The following is a 24,494-nucleotide window of genomic DNA, read 5'->3' as shown; positions in this document are numbered from 1 at the left end:
CCTGAACCAAGACCCCAGAGATCCCAGCTTGGAAGGAACATCACAGCTCAGAACCCAGAGGTCTCAGGTCAGAGCGCAGGAATCAGCACCAAGTTGGCCCAGATGTCACTGACGGCAGCTCAGGGGTCCCGTGGGACCGTGAACCATGCTCCACGACACCCCTCCTCTAGCACTCAGCCAAAGATACACTGTGCAACATCTCTGCTTGGACCCCTTTGGAGATGAGCTGCTCACTACCACCCTTCGTTACTTTAGAGAGTCAGCAAGTTTTTCCTGACTCTGAACCCAAAGTGCCTCCCAGAAAGACACCAGGCCCCATTTACAGCCACCACCCAATCCTCATGTCTTCCCCACTCCAGCCCACCCTTCAGTCATAAGCTGAAGGATCCCAAAGGCAAATACGTTTATTTACAAAATGCACATACCCTCCCTCCCAGCATGCAGTGCATGGGGGGGAAATCAAGGCTTCACACACCTGAAACCCCCTGTGAGCACCAGCAGGGGAGGAGCCTGAGCGGGGCTGGAAGGACACGCCCACCAGCGCCCCCACTGGGAATCCAGCAGGGGGTGGGGGATGGAGGGGTTGTACTCCCTGTGGGGGTCACGACCGTGTGTCCAGTCGGTTCATATATTCCTGCAAGGCCTTCAGGCGCGCGTCTATTTCGGCCATGTCCGCCGCCTGGTGGTCGGAGCTGTATTCTGTGAGAGCGGGTGTGGGTGCAGCGGCTGTGAGGGCCCAGCACGCTTCCCTTGGGCCCAGGGGGCTGGAGAGGGAGAGATGTGGAGTCCCGGGCTCACCTTTCATAGGGACCCAGCCTCCTGAACTGGTCAGGCGTCTCTGATGGTGGCCGCGTTCCAAAGGGGTGGACTTCTGCTGCTGGGGAAGACGGGAAGGAGGGGTTCGGTATCCTCCCTCCATTCCTGTCCCCCAGATCCCACTGGAAATTTTGAACCTAAGGGCCTCGAAGAACTGGGGCTGACACCGACTGGGCCCTTACTAGACTCAAAATCGCCTCCTGGTATCTCCACCGGAGCCCCCTGGGATGAAAATTACTACCATCCCCTTTGAACAGTTTACAAAACTGAGGCTAAGGGACACTTGGGTGGCTCAGTGGGTTAACGCCTCTGCCTTCTCAGGTCATGATCCCAGGGTCCTGGGATCAAGCCCCGCATTGTGCTCTCTGCTCAGCGGGGAGCCTGCTTCCCCCACCCCCTGCCTGCCTCTCTGCCTACTTGTGATCTGTGTCTGTCAAATAAATATATAAAATCTTAAATTTAAAAAAAAAAAAAAGCAAAGAAACTGATGATAAGAACTACCAGGAGTGACACAGGTGACAGGAAGGCAGGGCCATGTTTTAAGAGCTGGTCACTTGAGGCCAGGTGCCATCAGCGGGTATCATCTCCCCCACCCCAACTCCACACTCCCCTCCAATCCAATGGTCTCAAAACTTCTGCCTCCAGACGCATTTCAAAAGATCCCTCGGCAACCTGACTGCCCCAGAATGGGAATGATGGGCTTCTGGTGGTTTCCTGCTACCCCCACCTCCTTCAAGATCTGGGGAAAGACACTCACCATGTTGGGCCCACCCCAGGTTGTGGGGCTGGGAGGCTTCCCGCGGCGGCACAGGCTTGACAGGAAGAGAGTATTCAGGAACAGCAGGAGGAGCCTTGGGCACCTCCCACCTTGCCCACCTGGGTGGTTTCAAGGCTCTTGTCCCCATCACCCAATCTCCCCGCAAAAGGCTGTTTCCAGACTCCCCAAATTCCGTTTAGAAGCGGTCCTTTCCCTGGGCCCAAGTTTTACCCTCTAGGAAGGGATTCGGAGAAATCCTCCAACTCGCTGCAGGAGCTGGCGGACGAGCAGCGGCTGCGGAAACTGTCCACTAGAGCGGGGAGAGGAGAGTGAGCCTCCCGCGCTCGCCCGCCTGGGGCGCCCAGCCCGCCGGCCCGCCCCGCGCACTGCAGCCCAGTTACCCGAGGAGCTGCGGTTTCGAGAGCGGTGAGCTGCGTCCCCTCGGCCGCTCACGGCAGCGGGGGGCCGAGTCTGGCGAGACCAGGAGAGGGACGGACCGTCCCCGCTTCCTCCGCTGCCCAGTCGGTTCCGCTGCTGCTGCTGCCTAGGGAGCGGAGGAGGAGACACCACCTTGTGTGCCCAACTGATGCTAGGAATGGCGTCGCTGGGATCCTCTCTGGGTCACAGCCAGGGCCAGTTATCCCAGCTGACGTCACACAGGAAAGGGAAGGAAAAGGCATGCGGACACATAGACCTGGTGGCGGGGGTCAGGAGAGGAGGTGGAGGTCAGGTGGAAAGCAGGAGCAGGTAAAGGGAAGGGGAGAGATGGAGTGGGTGACAGATGATGGCGACAGATGGGAGACCGGATGGACAAGCGCACAGGCCCGGAGTCCAGGTAAAGGGACAGGTAAAGAGGAAATGGGCACTAACTTCATTTTGATCTCTCTCTGCTTCTTCTCTTTGGCTTTCACAAAGGCTGTAGGGTCGAAACGTGGCGCGCGACTACCTAGGATGGGGTGGGAGAGCGTGGAGAGAAGAGGATGGGGTCACAGGACCACGCCCCCACAGCGCCAGTCCACCCCCCACCCTCCCACTGGCAGGGCAGGCAGGGCAGAGACCTGTAGGCGAGGGTGAGGGGCGGGCAGGGCGGCCTCTACCCCGGGCCCCCCGGCCACTCTCCCGGGAAGAAGAGCGGGTCGCACCGCGACCACGCGATGTGGAGCGCTCCCGCGATGATGAAGCCCGATCCTCCCGCGCCCGGGGCGGCGGCACCGGCGGAGTCCGTCTCCTGCGGGCACAGGGCCCAGCGTCCGTTTCCCACCCACCAGCTCCTATGTCAACTCCTATCTCAAGCCTCTTCTCGGATCACACAATCTCCGAACCTTCAGGTCCATCCCCATCAATTAGACATTCACGCCCTTGCACAGACCCTCACAGATACCTTGTCCCAGGCTCCGCCCCTCTCGGAGCCACAGAGAACCCCCCCCTCCCAAAAGAACCTGTCATTTCCCTACATCCGAACAAACTCCCTTCACCGGACCCTTCTTCCTGAGGTCTCCCACAGCTCCCTAGAAATCCTTTCCAATACTCCACCAGCCATCCCAATAAATAACATCGCACATCAACCAGATCCCCACCAGCTGGGCCACGCCCTTTTGCTCCACAAGATCCATAGGTCCCACCCCTCCCCCCCTTATCTCCAGCCCCAGTCTCCTGACTGACCCTTCAAGCCCTGTCCATCTTGACAGTATCCAACTTTCCGCCCCATGCAGTCTATCAGATTCCTTCCAACCCTCTATCCCCCACTACTCTAAGCCTTCGTTTCACTCAGGCCCTGACCCTATGGCCTGGGCCCCGCCCTCCCACCCACAGACTCCATGCCTGCTCCCCAGGCCCCACCCATCCAGTCCCTGGCCCCGCCCCTCCAGACCTCCTCTCTCACCCCCTCTTGTACACAGCCAGCTCGGTGTTCACCGTCCTAAGCCGGGCGCGCAGGCTCCGCTCCGAAGCCTTCACCTCCTCGAGCTGCCAGAAGTGAACAGGGGCGTAGAGAACCACACTGAAGCCAAGGTCCAAACGCCACCGGTCACCCCTGCCGCCCGCCACACCCCCTCACCTCCTTGGCCAGGCGCCGGCAATCCTGGCTGCGGCGGCCGACCCCGCGGTGTCCGAGGCCCCGCTCTTGCCGCAGCTCCAGCTCCAGGCCCCGGACGAGCCCTCGCAGGGCCTCAGCCTCCTGGCGCGCTGCCCTCCCGGCCAGAGCCTCCTCGCGCGACTGGCCCAGTTGGGCCTCCAGTTCTCGCTTCTCAGATGCCAGGCGTGAAACCCTAGGGAAGACAAGGGGGAAGACAAGAGTAGGGAGGGGGACTTGCAGGATCCCATCATTGTCATTTCTCCATGGGGCTGGGCACGAACCACTTCACCTGCTCCACGAAGGTAGGCAGGTACCCCCACCACTCCAGCTGCCCCCAGGGTCCCATCATCTCTCCTTCGCCTCCCACATGAGGAACACCGCCACATCACTCCCACTCACCCCACCAGGAGAACACAGCCCTGTGAGTTCCAGTGCCAAAATAAGTCATTGATCTGTCCTTCTCTGTACCCTGAAAGCCTAGCCCTGAGGTAGGTCCTGACCTTGGACTTCCTCCAAGCCTCTCAGTCAGCTCACACTGCCTCCTACTCACCAGAAGACTCTTTATAAAATGCAAATCCAATGGGGCACCTGGGTGGCTCAGTTGGCTGGGCTTCCAATTCTTGATTTCCGCTCAGGTCATGACCTCAGGGTCCTGAGACTGAGCCCTGCATGGAGCCCCTCATCTGGCTCCACGCTCAGCCTAGGGTCTGCTTGTCCTTCTCCCTCCCCTGCTTGCACTCTCACAAGATCTCTCTCTCTCTAAAATAAATACATAAAATTTTATTTATTTATTTTTAATTTTAAAGATTTTATTTATTTATTTGACAGAGAGAGATCACAAGTAGGCAGAGAGGCAGGCAGAGAGAGAGGAGGAAGCAGGCTCCCTGCCAAGCAGAGAGCCCGATGCAGGACTCAATCCCAGGACCCTGAGATCATGACCTGAGCCGAAGGCAGAGGCTTAACCCACAGAACCACCCATGCTCCCATAAATAAAACTTTAAAGATGCAAATTCAATCAGGTCATTACTATGCTCAAAACCCTCCTTGAGAAAAAGACGTACACACAAGGCTATTCGTTGCAGAACTCTTTGTAATAGCAAAAAGAGTAGAAATAACCAAAATGTACACCAACAGAAAATAAGTTGAATTTCTACCGTATATCCACTCAATGTCCTAGCCAGTGCAATAAGGCAAGAAAAAGAAATCAAAGGGAAGGATTAAGGAAGAATGAAGAAAACAGTCATTTGCAGATGAAATGATTATAAGTACTGAAAATCAAAGGAAATCTATAAATAGTCAAGATCTCAGGGTCCTGGGATCCAGCCCCAGGGTTCCCTGCTCAGCAGGGAGTCTGCTTCTCCCTTTCCCACTCCCCCCCACTCCTGCTCTCTCTCTGTCTCTCAAATAACATCAACATGGTTTATATTTAAAGTAAAGAAACCATTAGCAAAATCATCCAAAGATGGAAAAATCTAACAAAATATAGACCTACATAAACACATAGGTATACTGTTTACATATTAGAATACATACTGGGGCGCCTGGGTGGCTCAGTGGGTTAAAGCCTCTGCTTTCGGCTCAGGTCATGATCCCAGGGTCCTGGGATCAAGCCCCATGTCAGGCTTTCTGCTCAGCAGGGAGCCTGCTTCCCCCTCTCTCTCTCTGCCTGCCTCTCTGCCTGCCTCTCTGCCTACTTGTGATCTCTCTCTGTCAAATAAATAAATAAAATCTTTAAAAAAAAAATGCTTTAGAATACATACTATTGGGGACCTGGGTGGCTCAGTTGGTTAAGTGACTGCCTTCAGCTCAGGTCATGATCCCAGAGTCCTGGGATTGAGTCCCGCATCAGGCTCCCTGCTCCATGGGGATTCTGCTTCTCCCTCTGACCTTCTCTCCTCTCATGCTCTCTCTCACTGTCTCTCTCTCAAATAAATAAATCAAATCTAAAAAAAAAAAAAGAAAAGAAAAGAATACACACTATTTATACAGATTTCAGCTTTTCAGCTTCCCCTAAATTATTCTATAGATTCAATGCAATACCAATAAAAATCCCAACAAGTTTTGGGGCACCTGGCTGGCTGAGTCAGTGGAGCATCCAACTCTTGGTCTTAGGGCCATGAGTTCAAGCCCCATGGGTATAGAGATTATTTAAAAAGAATAATATCTTAAGCCTATTATTAAAAAAAAATTCCAACAAGTTTTATGTTTTTGTATTGAAAAACCTATTGATTCTAAAATTCATAAAGAAATGTAAATTTCCAGGGCGCCTGGGTGGCCGGGAAGTCTGCTTTTCCCCCTGCTTATATTCCCACTTTCACTGTCTCTCTCTCTCTCTCTCTGTCAAATAAATAAAATCTTTTTTTTTTTAAGATTTTATTTATTTATTTGACAGACAGAGATCACAAGTAGGCAGAGAGAGAGTGGGAAAGCAGGCTCCCTGCTGAGCAGAGAGCCCAATGTGGGGATCGATTCCAGGACTCTGGGATCATGATCCGAGCCAAAGGCAGAGGCTTTTTTTGTTTGTTTTTTTAAAGATTTATTTATTTATTTATTTGACAGACAGACATCACAAGTAGGCAGAGAGGCAGGCAGAGAGGGAGGAGGAAGCAGGCTCCCCGCTGAGCACAGGGAGCCCGATGCGGGGCTCTATCCCAGGACCCCGGGATCATGACCTGAGCTAAAGGCAGAGGCTTTAACCCACTGGGCCACCCAGGCGCCCCAAATAAATAAAATCTTTAAAAAAAAAAAAAAAAAAAAGGAGTTTATCAAGTAAAGAAAAAAAGCAAGAGAGAGAAATGTAAATTTCCGGGAAGGCTGGGTGGCTCGGTTGAGTGTCTGCCTTTAGCTCAGGTCGTGATCCCAGGGTCCTGGGATCGAGCCCCACATTGGGCTCCTTGCTCAGCTAGAAGCTTGCTTCTTCCCTTACCTCTGCCGTCTATGCTCTCTTTCTCTCTCTGACAAATAAATAAAATCTTTTTTAAAAAATGTAAATTTCCAAAAATAACCAAGAAATATTCTTAAAATGGAAAAACAAAAGTCAGAAGACTTCCTCTACCTAGTATCAGCCTAATTATAAAGCTACAATAATTTTAATAGTGTGGTGGTGGCACAAGGACAGACAAAACAATGGACTACAGAGCCCAGAACCTCACCTGATGTGTGATACATATATAAACATTATTGGTGATAAAGGTGAAAATGGCTAGGGAGTAAGGAAAGGATACTCTTTTCAATAAATGTCATTGGGCTGATTGACTGGTCATGTGAAAAAAAACATGAAAGGACTCCTACCTCCCCCAAAATCAATTTCAGGTAGGTTGTAGACATAAATGTGAAAAGCAAAAGACAAAGAATTATAGAAGATGATACAGGACAACAGCTTCATGATACTGAGAGAAAAGGATTCTAAAAACAGACATAAAAATTACTAACTTCACAGAAAAAATTTATGAACTAGTCTACATAAATGAAGAACTACATAAAGGTGCCTGTTTATCAAAAGGCACTATTAAGAGAGTGAAAAGGCCAGCTACAGAGGGCAAGAAGGTTTCTGAAATACATAAAATTAACAAAGGGCTCATATCCTGACTATATAAAGAGTTCCTGGAAATCAATAAGAAATAGATGACAGCAGAAAAATAGGCAGCTCACAAAAGAGGAAGTCCAAATGGCTACTATTAAATATATGAAAAACTGGTCACTCTCACTGGTAATTAGCAAATGAAAAGTACCAAGGATGCTAGTCTGATGGAAACTTAATAAGAAGGAACCAAGTCTCCGCATCCAAACTCATCAGCCCCAACACCACCTGACAGTCAGCAAGCACACAGCACCATCACGGTTTCTTGCCAGAAACCTAAATCTGACGAGCCTATAGGTTTAACAACTACTTCACAGGAAATACAAGGGATGGGGAATGCATTAACCACAGAGACAGAATGAAGTATTTACAGAGGAGATACAATGTCTGGGATTTTCTTCTGAGGGAAAGGGGAGTACACAGATCAAACAAGATGGGCAAAATGTAGATAACCATTGAATTGGAGGCAAAGGACGTGGGCATCATACTATTGTTTACTTTTGTGTGTTCTTGGAATTTTTCCTAATAAAACACTTCTTGGTGCCTGGGTGGCTCTGTCAGTTAAGCGAATGCCTTCAGCTCAGGTCATGATCCCAGGGTTCTGGGATCCAGTCCTGCCTCAGGGAGCCCGCTTCTCCCTCTGCCTGCTGCTTCCCCACTTGTGCTCTCTCTGTGTGTCAAATAAATAAATAAAAATCTTAAAAAAACAAAAAAGTTCTTAAAATTTGTGGCTCCCCTATATTCTCCAAGGAGCTTCCCATTCAGCCCCACCTATATGATGTCCCCCTTCCCTTCCTCTCCCCCCACCTTCCCCTCCAGCCTAGCTTCTCTTTGCAGATACAAGTCTTCCTTCTGGAACACTCTCTCACCTTCAAACGTCACATCCCCTGCCCGTGGCCAGGCTAGGTCACGTCCCTCTCTTCTCTGCTTTTGTGGTTCTCTGTACATTTCCTTCCTAAAGCTGACATTTATCAGTGTGATTATCTGTTTTCTGTCTGGATCCTCACTCCAGCCGTCTGGTCACTGTGAGGGACCCGAGTTCTCCCGCCAGGCTGACTATGTTTGACTCTACCCCACTTATTACAAGCTGGGTGACCTTAGGCAGTTTGACCTCACATCTCTGCAAAGTGGGATGATAACAATAATAATTCCCACCTATAAGGTTGTAAGAATCTATGAAGAGTGCTTGGGACCATGTCTGACACTGAGTAAGGGCTCAAGAAGCATTAAGTAGGGCTGGGCAGCGTGCCTGGCACACAATACGAACCAGGAAAATGTCCGACGGATGAATGAATGAATTTGGAGTCTTCCGGAACTCCCTCACTCCAGTTAGGAAGAGGAAGTTGGGAAGAGGAAGATAAGAAGCCTTTGACCAGCTATAGGATCTCAAGCTACCCTTGCTAGTTCTGGCTGGTTCTGAAGGGCAAAGGGCACCACGCTGTGGCCAGTCTGGGAAACACATACATCCACACAAACCAGAGTCCTGAGGCTGAACTGAGGACAAAGCTTGTGCTGCTTCCCAGCAACGCACAGCCAATCTCTTCCAGGAGGACCCACAAGGCTCTCCAGCTCCGTAAGCTCCCACTCCTCCCCCGTCAGCCCCAACACTCAGTCCTGGCCCAGCGGCTAGCAGCTGCCAACAGAACAGATAGCAGCAGCTAAAGGAAACAAAGGGGGCTTGGTGCTGGCTGCCCGGATTCAAGGTCTAGCCTGGCCATACTACTCACTGTGACTGGGGCAAATTCTCTAATCTCTCTGGGCCTCCACGTTCCTCCCCAGCAAAACAGGGATAACAGCAATGCAAGGATTAAAGGAATGAAGTCATAAACCACTGAGCAGAATCCCTGGCACACAGTGAAACCCTCAATAAACGTTAGCTGCTGTAATAATTATTATTGTTATTTCTAAAAATATGGGGGCGCCTGGACGGCTCAGTCAGTGCCATGTCTGACTCTTGATCTCAGCTCAGGTCTTAATCTCAGACTTGTGAGTTCAAGCCCCATGTTGGGCTCCATGCTGCGTGTGGGACCTGACTTTAAAAAATAAAAAATAAAAAAGATAAACAAATAAATATACTATTTGCCCTACCCAATGGATGGGCCCCCCAAGTGGGGATGGAGTCCCTGATTCAGCATCCCACAAGGCACAGCACACGGTAGGTACTCAGTAAACATGCCAAAAAGACTTTGCTTTCTTCACTTTACTCTCCTAGTCCCCTTGTTCTCACCACATCCTACCAAATACAATGCCTTTGCGCATGTTGTTCCTTCTGCCTAGAACACCCTTCCCTTACTGGGCAGGCTCCAGTCTCCCCTCTGGGCTTCCCACGTTCCACCCACCGTGAATCGTAACTGTCTGCAGACAGAGCTATCTCCCCCCACTGGACTGGGAGTCCCAGGAGGGCAGGGCCAGGACTGTCTCCGTCATTGCTGTGTTCCCAGCACCACCCGGCCCGAGGCAGGCACAGAGGAGGGGCTCAGAATAAGTACCTGGTGAATGAGGGCCCACCACCCTCCCAGTAGCATGGAGCACGGGGCCCTGCGGCGCCCACCCAGCCCCAGCCGCCCTCCCCTCCCAGACTCACTGCTCCCTCAGGTGCCAGATCTCCGTCTCCCGCGTGTCCCGAGCATCCGGGCCGTCCAGCCCTCGAAGGCGGCCCAGCTCCTCCTTCAGTGAGCGGATGATGCCCTGCAGGACCACAGGGTCTGGCTTGCCCTGGTACGGGAGGGGCAGCGGGTAGTGAATCCTGGGGAGGATTAGAACCATGGCAGCTCAGAGGCCAAAAATCCACCCGAGGGCAACTACCAGAACCTGAGAGCCTTCGAGTATGAAAACCCCCAATTGCAAAAACCTCACATTCCTAGAGGCTTAAGTTCCCAATGCAGCTTCGAGCCCACTCCCTGCTCTCGCGCCCACTTGCCGGCCCGCAGACTCCCTTATCTAGCAGTCTTGGAACCACTGGCACAGACAGGCCTGGTGGAGTCTGAGCTGACTTCCCTGTCATTCACTGCTGATGGGGTGAACCTGCCGCCAAGCACAGTCCTAATTCAGATTCCACAGGGGTAGATTCTAAATGGCCCCACCTGTATCACCTCTTGGCTGAGGAAAGGTAAGTGACCTCAATCTACTGCCCCACCAGATGCTATGCATCTGGGACTGACAACCTCCCGCTAGAAAATCCAGGAGCTATTATCAGATGCAGCAGACACCATCCCCTGGCTCCCAAGGGCCATTTCTGGCACCCTTTTGCCTTGCTGCCTCCCAATATATAGGCTAAAAAAGCAAACTTATTATCCTAGCATCCCCTGCATGTGACTGCTTGTGGCCAGGTATTCAAGACCATTTCTGGCCAAATATTATAGGAAATCTGTTGGGCATCTTCTAAGAACACTTTTGCTTTCCTGATAAAAATGGTAGATGCCATAACAAGTACAGCCCCGTTCTCTTCCTCTTGCTTTGATATAGAATAAGTGCCTGGAGGGCCAGCAGCCATTTTGTGACCATGAAGAGGTAAGTCTGGAGGTCAAAAAGTCAACACATCAGGGATGACAAAAGGAAACAAAACAGCGGGAGCCTGAGTCCCTAATGAAACTTTTTGTGTCATAAACTATTGTTTGTTTCAAGCACTAATAATAGTTATTCTGCTATTTATAGCCCAACACAGTATTAAATGATACAAATCTCAACCCTGAAGATTCCAAAGGCAACACCCCCCGCCCTTGCCCTCAGGGGTTCCTGAGTTCTAACCACATCCCCACCTGCCCACCAGCCTGAGCCTAGAGCCAGTCCCTTATCCCCACCTGTCAAACTCCACAGAGTAGATGAGGATCAGGTAGCGCTTGGAGTTGAGCTGGGCCGATCTGGAGGCCAAGGGGCCTGGGCGGCCCCCCATCTTGCGATTCCGCAAGGACTCCAGATCTGTGTAGGTCAGTAGGTCAAGGGTGACCGACTCACTGCTCTGTTGGAAGAGGACGAGGACGGGAGGAAATGCTGGGAGACCCGACAAGGCCATACCCAGAGCACACAACCCACCTACCCGGGCCACACCCCATCCATTCTTTGGGCTCGCTGGGCTTTTCCTACACTGAGGAGGATGATCAAGATGGCCCTGCCTTAGGGCTGGCACAAGGATGTCAGAGGGAGAAACGGGAAAGAACCTAACTGCTCACCCATGGGAGACAGCTTAGTGCTGTGGCTCTCCAAGCACTGCCTGAAGACCCCTGGGGGTCCCTAAGACCCTTTCAGGGAATCCATGAGGTCAAAACAATTTCCATAATAATACTAAGATGTCATGTGCCTTTTTTTTGCTTTTCTGACATTTATACCAATGGTGCAAAACAATCGTGGGTAAAAGCGATGGTGCCCATTAGCACAAATCAAGCCAACGGCATCAATGTAGTAATAGTCACTGTATTCTCTGTTGCCCCGTAGTCCCAGTGGGGGGCCAGGAAGGAAGAAGAAAGGAACGAACATAACACAGGAAATCAAACCTAGAATGTTCTTCTTTTTTTTTTTTTTTTTAAAGATTTTGTTTATTTATTTGACATAGAGAGAGACCGCACAAGCAGGGGGAGCAGCAGGCAGAGAGAGAGGGAGAAGCAGGTTCCCCGCTGAGCAGAGAGCCCAATGTGGGGCTGGAGCCCAATGTGGAGCTCGATCCCAGGACCCTGGGATCATGATCTGAGCTGAAGGCAGACACTTAACCAACTGAGCCACCCTGGTGCCCCAAATCTAGAATGTTCTTGGTGAAGCAGTAAAAATCATTAATTTTATTGAATCTCCATCCTGGAGAACATGGCATTTTACTACTCTGTGACACGATGGGAAGCACACATTCTGTGGCATTCCAAAGTATGACAGTTGTCTCAGGAAGAACACTTCTGTAATCGAGCCTGGGTCTAAATTAGCCGCTTTTTCATGGAAAACTATTTTTACTTGAAACAACGACTGACAGACATAACTACAGTTATTCAGACTTGGGTGTCTGGCAGGCATTTTCTCAAAAATGAACAAAGTCAGCTTGTCACTTCAAGAAAAACAGCTACCGGTATTTGTTGCCAATGGTAAAATTCAAACTTCACAGCAAAAATTAGAATTTTGGAAAACTTGGATCTGACACTGGGTGCTTGATAGCTTCTTGATGTTGAAAGACTTCCCTGGTGAGATCAGGGAGGATATTAACAAATGTGACTTCCTGATACTGTATAAAAAAATGTGTCAACATTTGGAAGATCTATATAACTCAGTGAACCATAGTTTCTAAATGACCATCGCATGACATCATAAGATGGGTAAAAGATCCAAGTAAAGTTCAAGATACATCCATAGATTTTAATGTAACATGATCATGTTCATGGACAGGCTTTTGGACTCCACACTGCAACAAATCTTTAAGAAATTACCACCTGCCCACTTTTAGTATGTTAGCAAAGAAGGATTTGCACAATTCCCTGATTAAGGGGCTCCCTTTTCCAACTACATAGCTATGTGATGGAGATTTTTCTGCATATACTTCAACCAAAACAAATCACAACAGACTAAATGCAAAAGCACATGTAAGAATCTAGAAGTTGTTTTTTTTTTTTGTTTTTTTTTTTTTTTTAAAGATTTTATTTATTTATTTGACAGAGAGAGATCACAAGCAGGCAGAGAGGCAGGCAGAGAGACAGGAGGAAGCAGGCTCCCCGCTGAGCAGAGAGCCCGATGCGGGACTCGATCCCAGGACTCCGAGATCATGACCTGAGCCGAAGGCAGCGGCTTAACCCGCTGAGCCACCCAGGCGCCCCTAAGAATCTAGAAGTTTTGGAGGTCCCTGAGTGGCTCAGTCGGGTAAGTGTCTGGTTTTGGCTTAGATCATAATCTCTGAGTCCTGGGATTGAGCCCCACCTCAGGCTCCCTGCCTGCTTCCTCCCTCTCCCACTCCCTGTGGCTCCCCTGCTTGTACTCTCTTCTGTGTCTGTGTCTGTGTGTGCGCGCGCGCGCGCGCGCGCACACACACGTCAAATAAGTAAAAATCTTTTAAAAAAAAGGATCTAGTTTTCTATTAAGAAAGACATTAAAGAGATTTGCAGAAATGTAAAATAATGCTGTATTTCCCTCTAATTATTTTATTTTAGAAAATGTATTTTTGGGGTGCCTGGGTGGCTCAGTTGGTTGAGCGACTGCCTTCGGCTCAGGTCATGATCCTGGAGTCCAGGAATCGAGTCCCACATCAGACACCCTGCTCAGCAGGGGGTCTGCTTCTCCCTCTGACCTTCCCCCTCTCATGTTCCCTCACTCTTTCTCTCTCAAATAAATAAAATCTTTTAAAAAATAATGTATTTTTCTGGGGCGCCTGGGTAGCTCAGTGGGTTAAGCTTCTGCCTTCGGCTCAGGTCATGACCTCAGGGTCCTGGGATCGAGCCCCACATCAAGCTCTCTGCTTGGTGGGGAGCTGGCTTTCCCCCACTCTCTCTGCCTGCCTCTCTGCCTCCTTATGATCTGTCAAATAAATAAATAAAATCTTAAAAAAAAAAAAAAGAAAATGTATTTTTCATTAGAATGTTCTTTAATATGTAACTGGTTTATTATGGTGATTTTTAAGTGAATTCATAAATATCTTTAAGTTATTCTCAGTTTTAATTTATAAGACAACTTAATCTATAATATAGCAAATATTGATAGGTAAAGCCTACATAAACAAAAGCTCTTTGATGTCCTCAATAATTTTTTTTAAAAGATTTTATTTATTTATTTGAGAGAGAGAGACACAGCAAGAGAGAGAACACAGCAGGGGGAGCAGGAGAGGGAGAAGCAGGCTTCCCATGGAGCAAGGAGCCCAACATGTAACTTGATCCCAGGACCCTGGGATTATGACCTGAGCCGAAGGCAGATGCTTAATGACTGAGCCACCCAGGCGCCCCTTAACAATTTTTAAGAGCATAAAGAGATCATGACACCAAAAATCTTGAGAACCATTGGGTTAAACAAATCATGCCACCTGGGTATAACGGAATACTAAGCAACCACTAATAAGGATAACAAACTCAGAAATTGATGACAATAATAAAAAGACAGTATCGGGGCACCTGGGTGGCTCAGTGGGTTAAGCCTCTGCCTTCAGCTCAGGTCATGATCCCAGAGTCCTGGGATCAAACCTCACATCGGGCTCTCTGCTCAGCAGGGAGCCTGCTTCCCCCTCCCTCTCTGCTACTTGTGATCTCTGTCAAATAAATAAATAAAATCTTTAAAATAAAATAAAAAGACAGTATCTGTAAAACACTTACGAGCCAGACACCATTCTAAGCTTTTTATAAAGAGGTCATTAATCTTCACCACGTTGTGAAATAGGGACTACTGTTATCCCCACATTACAGTTAAGAAAATTAAGGCATGGGGTGCCCAGGCAGCTCAGTCAGTTAAGCATCTGACTCTTGACTTCAGCTCAGGTCATGATCTGAATTGAGCCCTACATTGGGCTCCACACTGAGTGTGGAGCCTGCTTACGATCCTTTCTCTCCCACTGCCCACCCCCCTTGCCCTTGTTTGTACACTCACTCTCTCTCTCTCTCAGAAAAAAAAAAAGAAAAGAAAAAGAAAGGGGGAAAAAAGAAAAGGAAAGGAAAGGAAAAAGAAAAGAAAAAAGAAAACTAAGGCTTGGAGGGGAAGTAACTGGCCCAAGGCTCCCAGCTAGTAAGTATCAGTGATGAGTATGAGTTCAGAATTCATGCTTGGCCATTATGCTACACTGCCTACACATGCTAAAATGTTAACAGTCTAAAGTAGGGGATAGACAGGATTATAAGAGACTGTCACTTTCTAACTCACACACTTTCACTGTCATAATTTTACGAGTGCAAATTCTCTCTATAATCAGAGAAATAATGTAGCTCATAGTTTTAAAATGATGTCTAAGTAGCATCCCTACCACTCTAACTTCCAGCCTGCTTTTTTTTTTCCTATTAATACTTTTAACTATTTGCCATTATAGATTTTTTCAACTTTTTGTTTCTCCCACTAGAATGTCAGCTTCATAAGGACAGGAATTTTGTCTCTTCTGTTCACTGCTATATCCCAATGTCTATCACAGTGCCTGGCACACTGTAGATACTCAGTAAAAATGACACGAATGAATACTTATATTCACTGATATGACCAAATGTTTATGAAATAATGTTGAAACTTTTAAAAACAGGTTAAAGAATACTTTGGGAAGTATATCCACTATAAAATTACACATCTACAAATACACACACATACACACACTTTCACAAGTAAACAAAGAAATAGAGAAATGGCTGGAGTGATTTTCACCAAAATATTAATAAAATATCATCAGGAATGAGTATTTGGAGTAAAGTGATTTTTACTTTCTTCCTTACATTTCTTTGTGACATGATTTTTACTTTCTTCTTTACATTTCTCTGTGACATGAATTTTCTACATGAGAGTATCTATCACTTACATTTGGGAATGAAAAAGATAGCCCTCTCCCTTTAAGGAAAGACAAGGTAGAGAGTCTTGCATATATCAGTTGGATATCTACCTCCCCAGGGATCCAGAACACAGAAACCTCCCCTGGCCCCCAGCCCTGGCCCCTACCTGGGTGAGAGCCGACTCTAGCATGTTGCAGAAGATGTTGAACTGTTTGAAGTTCCCCGTCTTGTGAGTCAGATCTTCGATGACTGGGTAGAGAGAAAAGTCCTTCCTGAAGTCTGACCACTTGCCCAGCCCAAGAGCAAAACATCCAAGCTTTTCAACTTTCTCCACCTCCCGTGCCTCTGGCCAGAGGGATGAGCCCTCCACTCCCTCCCCATGTTAGAGAGTCTCTGGTCAGGTAGAAGAGGCAGATGGGCAGGTTCCTGGTTGGCCTCATCTTCAGGGAGAAGGTGATCCTGAGGAAGGACAGGTGAACCCACCCCAGGCAGGCACACTCACAGCTGGCATCAAACTCGCCCCGCCACTGGTCAGCCGTCATCCGGTCCTCCACTTCCAGCTCTAGCACCTGCCCAGACACCACCACCCGCACGGCATGCTCCACACCCCGGAAGACGTAGTCCACCTGCAGGCCAGCTGGCTGGTCCATGGCCAGTGTCACTGAGGAGAGGGATGAGACAGAGACCCAGAGGGGCTGAGAGCCTGGGCTCCAAAGCTGGAAGGCCAGAATTCATATCCTGGCTCTGCCATTCACCAGCTTCGGCACCTTAGGAAAAAGACTCCCTCTCTGTGGCTCATTGTCCTCATCTGGAAAATGGGTATAATAATGGCATCGACCTCATAGAGCGGTCATGAGGATTAAACTGGACAATACACATAAAAGCATGTAGAACTGTGTCCATACCCAACACGTGCTAGCTAACAGAATACATGGTTTCTGACAAGAGAACCATGATTAACCAAGATTAACCATTATTAATCCTCATACTCATTATATATTAGTCATTCATTCATTCATTCATTCAAACATTTATGGAGAAAAATCAAGCTGCAAAGGGGGGCAGAGAGTACTGAGGTCAGGAAGGGCAGATTTTAAGTCAGGCGTCAGGGCCGGCCTCCCTGAGGAGGTAACCTATGGGCATATGGCTATCTAGCGAAAAGTGGTTCGAGAGAACAGCAGGACTGTATATTATCAATGACACACTTAAATCATGTCTAGTGAACTCATAATCAACTTTATTAATTGGTCTGTTCTAAGCTTAAGTCCCTTCTCTTAGCCAATGGGTTACCACTCGCTGTTAATTCTATGAGGTGGAAGAGAGGGGCAGATCTCTGCCTTCAGCCTGGATTTTAGGGGCTGATGCAGAATGAGAGGCCCGGGCTGCCTGAGTTCACGTGTAGCTTCAGCTATGTGCACATACGCAGGCAAGTTACCTCAACTCTCTTGGTGCCAGATTCCTTATCTTTAAAGTACATGCCATCCTGGGTGCTGGGGATATGATGACAAACCAGATTATGCCCCATTCTCAAGAGGGCAGCAACAGTCAGAGGTATAAAGATGTCTGAAAAAGGGAGGGGAAGTAGTGGAAAAAGGAGATGCTGGGGGTAAGGGTTGTTCTTTTAGCTAAGGTAGCCAGGGAAGGCCTCTCTGAGCAGAGGCCTGGAGAGGGGTAAGGCGATGGGTTATTATCTCGGAGAAGAGTATCCAGGCAAAGGGAACAGCCAGGCAAGAGCTCCAAGGTGGGATGTTCCTGATTTATTCCAAGAACAGCGAGGTCAGCATGAGGGAGGGACAGAGATGAGATCTAATGGGCCAGATGGCGCTCACACAGGCCTTTGTAAACCCACAGAAGGAGGACAGTGCTCATCTCCTTGGGCTGGTGTAAGGATTAAAAGAGTTAGTCATGTTAAAATCCTTGGACAAACTGAGCAATGTCCGACACACGGCAATCACTCATACGCATACTGGCATCATCATCATCATCATTATTTGTTGTTGTGTCTTGAAAGGCAGTACAGAAACAAGGCAAGCCCATTTTTCTTGCTGGTGGACAGATGGGGAAATTGAGGCTCAGCGGAGTCCCAAAGCTGCCCCCAGAACAGAGCTAGCCAGGGCTGCCCCAACCCAGATCATGGGGATCTCTCCAAAGCCTGGTCTCCTTCTCTCCCCTACATCCTTCGCTCCTCACACTTTCCCCAAGAACTCCTCCTAAAGGCTGATACAGAAAATATAATATTGTGAGGCCAGAAAATGATGAGCCCCAAAACTCTAATAAATCAGTGGTTTTTAACCTTTTAAGAGTCTTTGCACCTTTGATAGTCTAATGAGATCTCTGAACCCTCCCCAGATAAATGAATAGACCCATAATCCTTTTCAAGTAATTTCAGGGGCTCCCAGAACACCACCCCGAGGCCCATCTACAGATCCCCTCTCTCAAAAGCCCAAGGACAACCAACAAAGCCCCAGACATTCTGGTAGGCTCCTCTGTCTCTAGGCCTAAGCTCTTAAGTTTATTCGGGGGGGAGGGGTCTCTGGTCTTTGGAAGCGGCTGATGAAATCGAGACCTCTTCCCCTTGCAAATCCACTCTCACAATTAGCCACTCTCACAATTAGCCACTCTCACATTCCCTGGAGGCGCAGAGGTGGGGTTAATAATCTCTGACCTATGGGCCAACAAATGGCTACACGTTTCAATACATCCTTTCATTCATTCAATTCATTCAATTCATTCAATACATCCCCTGGTCCTCTGTGCGGGTGCCAGGCAGCGCTGGCCCCGCCCCACCGGGTGTCCTAGACCTCGCCCCCGACCCCGCCCCTCCAGCTCCGAGGGCCAATCAATGGTTGCGCCGTTCTGGTTACCAAGGCGTTGGAGGTACCCGCAGAACGCCTGAGGAGCCGCACAGCTTCACTTTCCCAATTCACCACCCCACTCGTGGTACCCAACTCCGGGGGGGTGACAGAGGAATAAAGGGGCCCGTTCCACCCCATCTCCACCACCAACCCACCCCTGCTCTCCTCCTTCCCCACTCCCCCGCATAAGCTCCCCATTCTCTTCCAGAGAATAGCAGCCCTTCACTAAATCACTGGGCCCTTCCGTATCCAACTGCCCTGATGTCATCCGCCTCCACCTCAGTCCCCAGATATTAAGCCCCTGAATATTCTCGCTGAATTCCATTGTCCCCTTACACACACCTGCCTCCCACACTTCCACAAACTTCGCCCGCTCCCCGCCCCTCATCCGTTCTTCTCTGCTGCTTGTGAGCGCCCAACAATTGCTGATGAAATAAACCCACACCCCTGCCCGCTCCCCGTCGCTCATGCCCCAGAGGGCCTGGAGATTCGGACTTCCCTCCCCTCCCCGCTGCAGAACCTCCCTCCTTACCTCCATATCTCAGCCTCACCCCTTCTACCACATTCGTGAAACCAGCCCTCTCCACTCCCTTCCCCAAGTCCCTTACTGCCATTCTGCTCTCCCAGATTGGGGGGGGGGGGGGCATTCCCCTTCTCCGTACAGCAGCCCCCATGTTCTCCAGGGGTTTCCCCATATTCTACCTAAATTTTGCTCCCTCCTATTTTTCCACCTGGATTCTGCAATATTTGCCCAATGTCCTACTCCACACTGGGGACCTACTCCATTTTCAGCCTGTCTTAGATTATCCCCACATTTCACCTGGATTCTGTTCCCTCCCCAATTCTATGTAAAACCTTCCCCCTCCCCAATATTTTCCACCTCTCTTCCCTGGAGAGCCTTCCCAGAACACCCCTCCTCATTCCCCCCCAATTTGGGGGGGGGTTCCCCAGGCCCCTCTCCCCTTCCAATCTCCCCACCATGTCCTTCTACCTGCATCCTCCGTCCTTGCTCTGTGACCAGTGGCCCATCCTGGTTGCTGGTTTGGTTCCAGTCCCAAGACTCTCCTAGCTCTTCGCCTCAGCTTCCAGACCCTGCATTCCAGGCCCCGCCCTCGCCAACCCGTGACGTCAGCCCTTCAACCTTGAGCGCTCTGCGTGCACACCCCAGCACCCCACTCTGGCCCACACACCTGACCCCATTTCTCGGGCCTCGTGACATCATGGCTTCAGCGCACACGCGCATATACGTACGCACACGCACGCAAGCACACACGCACAAGCACACTCAGCTTTCCGACCCTGGGGCCTTTCCCTCTCATCTTTCACTAAGGTGACTCCCCTCTCGGTTTCCAGGGTTACATCACTGTCCCTGGCTCCTCCTCCACCCAATAGCCTCCCTGGATATCTCCGATTTCACAGTCCTCGCCCTAGGGTGGAAGCTGAGAATCTTCCACGCTGGGCTCCCGCACTGTCTGCGGCAGCGTCTTCCGCCAACATCACATATTCCGGCCTGGCCAGGACCTAGCTGGCCTGTCCTACACAGTATATGCCCCCCAACACCTCTCATACACACACTGGCTTGGCCTGAGTGACTACTCCCCGCCAGGTGAGTTTTAGCTGGCTAGAATCCCCCTCCCTTCACCCTGCACTCCCCCAGAATACAGACAAGAGCCTTCCACCCTGTCCCCCTGGAATATATTAACACGAAAGCCTTTAAGAACTCCCCACAACCTGCCCCACCATAGTGCACACTGCAGCCCACTCCTCCCCCCGCCCCCAGAATATCCAAATACCCTCCCCTACCATTCCTCAAACGCTTTTTGCCTTAGATGAGGACTACACACACCCATCAGTGACTAGTCCTTAATTCTGCTCTCAGGTAGATGCTGTAACCATCCCCCATTTCACAAAGGATGAAACTGAGGTTTGCCTAGAACCCTGCAGTGAGGGGCTGGCACATTGGTTCCCCTCCCCATCACCCTTCTGTTTCCTCCCATAATTCTCTGCTGCTTTCCCTCCAGGCACCAATCCTTACGTGTGGCCTGGTACCTTAAGCATGACACACACTGCAGGACAGGGACTCCTGAGTTCAGCTCCTGCTCCTCCACTTACCCACAATATGGCCCAGGGCAAGGCACTTCGCCTCTCTGGGCCTTCTCCCATCAGTAAAGTGGAGATGATAAGAGCTCCCATCTCACATAGGATGATTGTGGAGATTAGAGTAATTAATACATGTACAGAGTTTCAAACAGTGCCTGGCACCCGGTCAACTGTCCACCATCTGTGCAACTAGCTGACGATTAGTTGACAGACCAGAAGCCCAAAAAGGCAGAGCCATTTTGATTGTTTTTGTACCTTCAGCACCCTGGGCCTGGCACGGATTGGGGACTACTTGTGAATTTATGCGACAGGCCAGGAAATGGGGTTCTAGGCACTGGATATACAGGCAAGGTCCTCTGCCCTCAGTTCATTGCTGTGTCACCAGGTCCCAGCTCCAATGTCCATTCCTGTCACATGCCCTCTCTGACTCCCAAGCTAGGTAAGGAACTGTCTCAATCACCAGTGTCCCCAGCACTGCCCAGTGGAGGGGTAGCCCCAGAGGGGGAGTTTAATGATGAAAGAGCTCCAGTCCAAGCTCCAAACTGGTCTGTTACTTCAAGTGAGGAATGCAGACCTTCAGCATGAACACGGGTGCTTGATAAAAATTAAAAATTAAAAAATGCAGGATCTTGGGCATGATCCCACATCTACAGAAGTAGAACTTCGGGGGGGGGGGCAGGAATCTGCATTTTCTACAAGATCCCCCGGCACTGAGATCTGAGAGCTTCTGCCCCTGGATACCACAGTCTGCCCAGTTTATTACCCCATCCTGACCCCACCACCCCACACAAGACTCTCCCAGCTCAACAACCCTGCCCTATACCACAGGGAGTCTCTCCTCCCCACCAAGAAATGGTGATGATGATGATATAAGTAACACTTTTTTAGGGCCCTATGGGCCCTTCCAGGGACTATATTCTCATTGAGTCAACACTCTAGTGGGGGTTGGGAATCTAAGAAGCCAGGGGATATAAACAAACCCTAATATAAGTTGGGTAAGTGGTGTTTAACTGAAGAAAACCAAAACCAGGTGATAAGAGGCCAGGGAGTAACAGGAGCTATTTCAGCTTGGGTGGTCAGCGAGGGCCGGTCTGTGGATATGACATTTGAACAGAGACCTGAAGGAAGTGAGGAAGAAGCCATGTAGACATCTAGACGGAACACTGTCCAGACAGAGGGCACAGCAAGGACATTCCCCAGCTGGGAAGGTATTTGCTTTGTCCGAAGAACAAGGAGGCCAGGGTGGCTGAAGCAGTGTCAACGAGGGAGAATGGCAGGAGTCTGAGGGCAGGCTGGAGGGAGAGCCGAATCAGGTGGTGTCCTGTGGGCTTGGCAAGGTCTTGTACTGTGCAAAGCAGAAGCAAGTGTGGGAGTGCCTGGACCAGGGAGCAACATGATCTGATTTTTGTTTCAACAGGAACCCCCGACTGTGGGCTCCAGGTGAGAGGCAAGGAGCCCAGAGAGGAGGCCACTGCAACAGACCAGGTAAGGGCAGGTGATGGCATGAATCAGAGCAGTAGCAAGGGAGGTGGTGAGATAGGGCCGGATTCTGGAAGTGTTCTGAAGATAGACGCATGAGATTTGCTGATTGGCAGATGACACGCAGGCAAGGGAAAAGCAGAGTCAAGGACAACTCCCAGGTTTTTGCCCTGAGTACCTGGAAGAATGGAAGTGCCATCAGCAGGGTTTGGAGGTTGAAAGGGGAAGCTACAGGTTTGGTTTGGGACAAGGTTTTAAAGCATGGATGTCAGTTGGACTTCTAAGTAGAGAAGAGTCGCCATTGGACTAATGAGTCTGGAGTTCAGAGGAGAGATCCAGACTGCAGACAGGCACCTGGGAGTTATCATTATATAAACAGCATGTGAGGACAAGAGACTGGGTGAGGACAGTAGGTGAGTGGTACAGAGAAGAGATGAAGTCATTCTAATGATGCTAAAGCTGAGGCACATAGGGTTAAAGAATTTGCCCGAAGCCACCCTGACATTCAGCGGCAGGGCCAGTGGCAAAGCCAGCATTTAAACTCAGGCAACCCAACTCCAGATCCCACAGTCTTAACCACCAGGAGGGGTGTTAGGAAGTTTAAGAGTCATTCATACAAAACCTGGCATATACTAAGCCCTAGATAAACGCTCCATGTATCATGTGACTTCACACCTCGCCAAAGCACACCTCCATCCTCGAAGTCCTCGTTCATTCTCTCCCTCCGCGTAGCTTCACCTGCCCTGCACCCAAATCAAGGCTTGTAACTCATCTCAAGGACCTCCGCTCCTCCACACCGCGCGAAAATAACCCCTCGCCTCAAACCCCCCACCCCCATTAAATCACAAGGCTATATTATAAGAGAATTTCTGTATTTGACCACCTGCTGTCTCCAGCTTTACACCTTTCCCATTAAAGACCCTCCTGTGAGAAACAAAACATGACCCCCCCCCAACTCAGACGCTGCCCTCTGCCTCACAAACCCTCGTCAAAGCGCCTACCCGTGTTAAACGTCACCCCCTCCCGATTCCTACACTGCGGGGTCAAGCTGCCCGCCGCAGCCCACCCTCCCCCCAAAGCATCCCCTCCCCCCAGGATCGCCACCTGGGCCCGCGCACCCGCCACTCTCGCCGCCTCTCACCTTCTCCACAGACACCCCTCCTCGCGAGCGGCTCAACTGCCGAAGCTCCAGCCCCGCCCCAGGATCCGGCCTTCTCGCTTCTGACTGGCCCTGGCTCACTCGCAGCCGAGTTCTCATTAGTCAAAACGGACGCCCGTCACTCCGTGTCCCGCCTCAGAGACGAACCCACCCTCCAAAGTTTGCCATTGGTCAACTCGGATGAGAGATTCCTAAATGGGCCTAGTCCTCAGTCTTCGCTCCAATCATTACTGGCTAATTCCTACTGCCAGTCATGCAAAGAGGGTTGTTCCTCGGAGGGAGGAGGAAATCCAGGAAGTAGCCCCTTGACTCCGCCCATCACCCCCTGCGCGGTCTCGACGCGCCCACGAGGAGGGGCGGGCTGGAGGAGAGTTGGGAGCACAAGCGCACTGGAAGGTCTCCGCTGCCGGTCGTCGGGGAGCTGCGGAGAATTCTTTGCGTAAAGTGGGGCAGGGGTTTATCGTTGCTCGCTCCGTTCCAAGCCAGCATTAAGCGCTTTGCAGGCCTTGGCTTATTGAAACTTAACAACAACTGCTGTGTAGGGGCTACTATCATCCCCATTTTGCTATTAAGGAAACAATCGCAAAGAGGTACAGCCAATGCCCAGGGATCGCACAGTTTGGGAACGTATTTCTATTCTGAGCCAATGAGTCATTAACGGGGCTGATAGAACTTGCGGAGTTTGGTGGGAGAGTAGGGGAAGGGGGCGTTCCTGAAGAAAAGAAACACAAAATTACTAACACAAAGTTGGAGTACGAGGGGTGCCTGGGTGGTTCAGTAGGTTAAGCGTCTCCCTTCAGCTCAGGTCATGGTCCCAGGATCTTGAGATCTAACCCCCCGATCGGGCTCCCTGATCACCTGGGAGTCCGCTTCTCCCTCTGCCCTTACCTCTGCTTGTGCTAGTGCTCGCGCGCTCTCAAATAAATAAAATCTTTAAAAAAAAAAAAATGTTGGGTATGAACGTGAAAACTTAGAATATGAAATAATAACAAATTACATATTTATTTAAAAGAGCTGACAAATACCACAAGCATTGCAAAATCCCCAAAGATAACGTAATGTTTTTATTAATTTACTGCCTGACACACCTCTTGTGGTAGTCACCTACTTTTTTGGCTGGATATACTTATTTCATAATGTCCTAGTCTGCAGAAAGAAGAGAAAAGTAAATGAACTTTCCTCTAGTATGCGCTTGGTGGAACTTTTTTTTTTAGTCCCCATAGTTTAGAAGAAGTTTCACCCTCACAAGTCAGAATTGGT

General features: G+C 49.9%; 1 protein-coding gene across 5 annotated transcripts; it reads right to left on the bottom strand.

Moving 5' to 3' along the window:
- Window positions 1-374: 374 nt before the first annotated feature.
- On the bottom strand, window positions 375-23,266 carry CCDC61 (coiled-coil domain containing 61). Of its 5 annotated transcripts, none has more exons than XM_047711527.1 (14): window positions 23,217-23,266; window positions 16,144-16,302; window positions 15,808-15,890; window positions 11,028-11,185; window positions 9,812-9,973; window positions 3,630-3,840; window positions 3,456-3,538; window positions 2,632-2,801; window positions 2,444-2,519; window positions 1,975-2,117; window positions 1,805-1,883; window positions 1,574-1,628; window positions 799-877; window positions 375-699 (listed from the first exon to the last, which is right to left on the bottom strand). In XM_047711527.1, exons 2-14 carry the CDS (start codon window positions 16,289-16,291, stop codon window positions 602-604), a joined length of 1,545 nt encoding a protein of 514 aa, XP_047567483.1. In that variant the 5' UTR covers window positions 16,292-16,302; window positions 23,217-23,266; the 3' UTR covers window positions 375-601. The 5 variants fall into 5 exon arrangements, with proteins under 5 accessions (XP_047567483.1, XP_047567484.1, XP_047567486.1 ...); XM_047711528.1 differs by lacking the exon at window positions 23,217-23,266 and adding an exon at window positions 23,180-23,200; XM_047711530.1 differs by lacking the exon at window positions 23,217-23,266 and adding an exon at window positions 19,488-22,246 and having other exon boundaries at window positions 1,975-2,113; window positions 2,443-2,519.
- Window positions 23,267-24,494: the final 1,228 nt, after the last annotated feature.

Source organism: Lutra lutra, chromosome 17, assembly GCF_902655055.1.
Source record: "Lutra lutra chromosome 17, mLutLut1.2, whole genome shotgun sequence".
In the NCBI taxonomy this organism is placed as follows: Eukaryota; Metazoa; Chordata; class Mammalia; order Carnivora; family Mustelidae; genus Lutra; species Lutra lutra.
The sequence above is the reverse complement of the archived record's forward strand: the minus strand, read 5'-3'. Positions and strand labels throughout refer to the sequence as shown.